The sequence below is a fragment of the Acipenser ruthenus genome, chromosome 9 (assembly GCF_902713425.1).
Source record: "Acipenser ruthenus chromosome 9, fAciRut3.2 maternal haplotype, whole genome shotgun sequence".
Classification (NCBI taxonomy): Eukaryota; Metazoa; Chordata; class Actinopteri; order Acipenseriformes; family Acipenseridae; genus Acipenser; species Acipenser ruthenus.
The window spans coordinates 50,922,443-50,927,603 of record NC_081197.1 but is presented as its reverse complement, the minus strand read 5'-3'; the positions used below and the strand labels follow the sequence as shown (position 1 = coordinate 50,927,603).

Genomic DNA, 5,161 nt, shown 5'->3' with positions numbered 1-5,161 from the left:
AGGTTTTCTATACATGGGAGGGAATTATTATAGGTCATGCATTTGTGCGTGACTTGAGCAGTAGTCGTTATGGAAAGTACTTATGTGCCATAGTTAAATGTCATACTATGTCATATACCAAACCATACAAACTTACAGTAGATGTAGTGAACGAAAAGGGTCACTTTCAGATGTGTTCGCACATAATATCATACATATGAAAATACAGCGTAGGACCACACCTGAGCAACAGTGTAATATTAGGGGCATCTTTAAAAAACAGTGCATGCTTGTGCAGACGTGTCAAGCAGACACATGTTTCAGCAGTGCGTTTCTAGGTGGCCTGCTGAGTGAAGGCAATAGCCAAAATATTTGTCTGCTTGTGAGTTTACCTGCTGTGCAGACACACTTTAAGGTACTTTCACTGCATTGTTTTCCGAGTAGATGGTGTGGTTATAGGTCTCTAGTACATACAGTATGCATTTGGAGTGTGCTAACAAGATGCTGCAGCATGCTTTCCAATGTATTTTATTTTGAGTATGGTATCTTGGTTGCTGTTGTTTACCGCACTGGCAGACTGTCTTATACAAACAAGTGCAGTATTGTTCTGTAAGAGAAACAAAGGAAGAGCCGAAAGCAGTTATGCATTCAGTCCTCCAGTTACATGTCAGCTACAAGGACACTAGTCTGCAGGCTTACTGAGCGTGACCTAAAAATGCTGTCTAATTGTATTGATTTGTGTAGGCTGCCCACCACCACAACACTCCAGTAAGAGAGGCACTGTATCTTTGCTCACTTGTTCCATGCTTAAATGAGAGGCTAAATAATGTAACAATACATTTTAAAGCTATAGTGACCAATATGTTTTGATAAGTGTGTTACTTTATGAGCCTGCAATAAAATATGACAACTGCAGGTATTAAAGCTGCATCTGAATAACAAATATTTTTATAGATGTTCTGAAAAAAGTCAATCCATTTCTTTCTTTCTTTCTTTCTTTCTTTCTTTCTTTCTTTCTTTCTTTCTTTGTATTTACCTTACTGGGCTAGGTACTGCTGTAGAGGCAGCATTTCAAGGATTTCAGTGATGTAAACAAATTGGAATGTAAATCTCTCCTGAAGTTGAGTGCAAAAAGGTAATATACTGCATGAAAAACTGTAGAAATCAAGCAGTGAATATCCATGTAAAATTGAAACAGATTTTGGAACACTAAATATTTTGCACAAAACACCCAGTAAACCCATGTCATTGTTCTGGTATGATATAAGTGGAAATCGCATTGCTTAAACTGAGGCTCAGCCCTGTTAAATGAGAAGCAGGTGCTGGTGCAGCTGTCTAGGAACACAGTGCAAATAAAACGTTAGATGTACACAGATAAACTGCAAATATAGCTGAGCATTGCGGCCAGGAAAAGTTAACCAAAAATACACAGCACTTTACACACACACAATGTAACAGGTCGCGAAAAGGAGATGAAGATAAAATAAACATATGTTACGGCTTTCTTTCCTGCAAAATTATACTGTTGTGTCTGTGGCGGAATAAGACGGTTGATGGGGGACTTCAGTGTGTGCGTTATTACCAGCAGTGTAGCCAAGCTTCCCAAACACCACAAAATGACATGCACAGCAGAAAACCGCAAGGAAAATGGAAAAAAAAAGACGTTTATAAAGTTTCAACTCTCACTTTGTAATTTAGGTCATGCAGAAAACTGGCTGAAGCCCAAAGTTCCTAAGTTAAATATGCGAAGCAATCTACAGTACATTTAAGTGCATATGTTTAAAGGCTTGCTATCTAAGATCAGACAGCTACCAAAACAAAGGCTGCACTGACTTTAAAGAAAGTGGTCAGTGGCCAAAAGTAACACAATATTTCAATATAGTTACATTTTTCAAAGGCACCATTTAATATATGTGTCCAATAACTTATGACACAGTGTAAAAAGACTGTGTTCAAGATTTTTTTTTTATTTCTCCCTTTTGAGACTGATGCAGTTCAAAGTCGATCTATGGCTGCTGCTTACCTGCCTGGTGAACAGAATGGCAGCATCATAGTGCTCTTCGTGGTCGTCATCCAGTTGGTTCTGCTGGTTTTGCCACTTGCAAAAGCTCTTGAGGGTGGAAGCTGCGTTCTTGCTGATCTCCAGACCCTTTTCCTTATCAGTGACAACCACCACTTTCACCACTGCCAGCTGGATAGGGTTCTCTATGCTGGCGTGCCCATAGAGCCTGGAGGCAATGGAAGCCAGTGTTAGGAGGTAGTGTTGCAGGTCCTTGCCATACTTCTTGGACATGGACTCGTCGGCCACCAGCAGGAGTTCTACATGCCTCGCTCTTGAAACAGACCGACGGGGTCGTCTCCCTGAGGCAGAATTAGCCTCCCTGGAGCCCCACCACCACCTCTCCTGGCTGTCCTTCTTGAAGGGACCCGTGATTTTTCCCAAAACACTCCGTCGTTTTCCCTTGCCACCCGGAGTCCCGCAGCTCTCTCGCATCGGCACAGCCTCGAAACGAAACCTCTCCCGAGTGTAGTAATGCAAACCGCGGTCCAAATCCCCCTCTGCACCATACACCTCATTCTCTCGTCCGTTAGCCCTGATCAGTGGCTTTATCGTATAGCGGGCATGCTTCACCGCAAAAAAGCCCTCTACTCCCCCGCAGAGGTTGAACAAAGCCAGAGATTCAGGGTTGGAGTCTACAGTGCCCCGGTAGAAGCACTCCTTGTGCAGGGCCCCCAGGTGCGCATCCCCTTGGAGCGCTCCTACATACTTGGTGCTGAAGTGGTGAGAAAGAATGGACTCGTCCCTTTCCATATCCAAAAGGAATTTCTTACCATCTGCATAGAGGATGTAACCAATCTTGCCATCACCCGAGTAGATCTGGTCAATGTTTTGAACGATCCCATTTTTGCTCCTGGGATAGTGTGTCTTACGAGATGTCAGCAGCCTACTGGCAGCTGGTGGTAAGTCAGTGCCAGGAGTGAGATTGGTGTTAGGAAGAGAGGTGCCCAGGTGTAACTCCAAAGTGCACAGCAAAAACAATTTTAATAGCACCATGTTTTTGTCTTTAGCCAAAAACATAAAATAAATGTATTGCATTATACTCTGAGCACACAAAAAGTTTTCAATGTAAAAGTAATAACTTAAAAATCTTCATAACAACTTAAAAAGGAAGGACCGTGACCAATTGTCTAGCACATTGCCTTTTACTGCTTATATTCTCCCAGAAAAGTATAAAAAGACGAGAGAGAAAAAAAATAAGGCTGATCGGTAATGCAGTGAACTTTTTCAAACAAAACACAAAGTTTCCACTTAAACAGCAGCAGCAACAAACAAGTCCTGTTCTCTCTCTCTCCCTCTCTGCGAACTCGTGCAAAAAGAATCAAAGCATCGAGTCAAGTGCTGCGTCTATTCTCAGCCCTCTAACACGCCGCCTCACACAGCTGTCCTTGGCGTTTGTTTGTATCCCCAATCCGAGTGCCCCAATGCGAACGCGGAGAATTGAGAGTGTACTCTGAAGATGAGAAGAGGCTGAACAATGAATTTATAGCGGAATGTCATTCCTGCCTGGGCTATTTCATTCACCAATTGGCCACAGCAGCGAGAGAGAGAGAGAGAGAGAGAGAGAGAGAGAGAGAGAGAGAGAGAGAGAGAGAGAGAGAGAGAGAGATTCCTGACAACCACTCCCACACTTCCTTCACTTTCAAACACACTGTAAAAAAAACACCAACGTTTGGGTTAAAAATAAAAAAAAGTCTCTTCCATCAATTTAAAACAAGATTGCCCTTTACAAAAACGTGCGTCATGCAGTCATTGTGGGTGGCAGCGATTTACACACAGCACTGGAATGAAACTACTGTACTGCATAATATCACTTTTAGCAGTGTATGTTAGAATTACCGGTAGAGCGCGTGTTTTGTTAACTGGTTTCTGGTGACTAAGCGAGCAGGATGTTATATAAAACAATCTATATCTGGTTGCTTTAATTGAAATGATTGGATTTCTAAAATTCGTATGCATTACGCATTCAAAGTAGCATAGCTCTTTTTATAGTGCTGTATGTTATTGCACTATATATATTTATTAATAGGATTCAAGTGTATATAGTACTGGGGAGGTACCTGTGATGCAGAATAGATTGGACGGATGTAATGTTTTTAGGTCTCATAACCTTCTTAAAAGTTAGACTTAATTTTTGGTTAAAATTGCTGTCAAATTGCAATATACTGCAGTTTATTGAAGTATTCTAGAGTAAATGCTATCGTTTACAGTGATTTGCAGTAAAATATGTAAATTAATTATATACTGTAGTTATTATTATTATTATTATTATTATTATTATTATTATTATTATTATTATTATTATTATTATTATTATTATTAATTAATTAATTAATTAATTAATTAATTAATTAATCATTTGGCAGACACTTTTATCCAAGCGACTCACAGAGATGAGGGGGCGATCTATGCATTAACAACTGCTGCAGCGTCGCTTACAATAGGACTTCAGTTTTATCCGAAGGATGGTTATATTATTCGGCAGCATTTAATTTGGTTACTATACTGAATTCAGTATTCTACAGTAAATATAATAGAAATCAGCAGTGCATTTCTGGTTATACATTTTATGAAATGCAGCAATAAAATACAGTGGTCACACTAAATGCTGCAGAATACTATAACTACCTTGAGGTACAGTCGTCACATTAACTGTAGTAGTGCAGTAAAAAAAAAAAAAAAAGCTTTTACAGCAAATAACTATTTTGTGACATGTAGCATTAATACTGTAATAGTCTATGCGACATCCGATAAACACATTTTCCAGTAAAGAACTGCAGTATGCTACAGTACATGACAATCTGCCAGTAAAGAACTGCAGTATACTACAGTACATGACAATCTGCCAGTAAAGAACTGCAGTATACTACAGTACATGACAATCTGCTGTATTTTACAACAAATTGCTACTGACAATTTTAGTATTTACTGTCGAATAATGGCAATTATTACAGTAAATGTCAGATAATAGAAAAGGGCAGTATTTGCTTATTCAGAGACCACTCTATTCACAATTTTGTTTAATTTATAAACAATTACTGTGAAGTAACTCACTGGTAAAGACAAAGTTCATTAATGAATCCCCTCTTCATTTTCCTTTCCCTCTGTCTTGTTAGTTATCTA

General features: G+C 39.5%; 1 protein-coding gene across 1 annotated transcript in view; it reads right to left on the bottom strand.

The window, feature by feature from the left end:
- The window catches only part of LOC117405799 (A disintegrin and metalloproteinase with thrombospondin motifs 5-like), a 32,686-nt gene extending 29,128 nt beyond the window's left edge, over positions 1–3,558 (bottom strand). Inside the window, exon 1 of the mRNA XM_034009172.3 lies at positions 2,003–3,558. Within this exon, the coding sequence (XP_033865063.3) occupies positions 2,003–3,076 (1,074 nt within the window). The 5' untranslated portion in view covers positions 3,077–3,558. The remainder of the gene's footprint in view (positions 1–2,002) is intronic.
- Between the last annotated feature and the right edge of the window lie 1,603 nt (positions 3,559–5,161).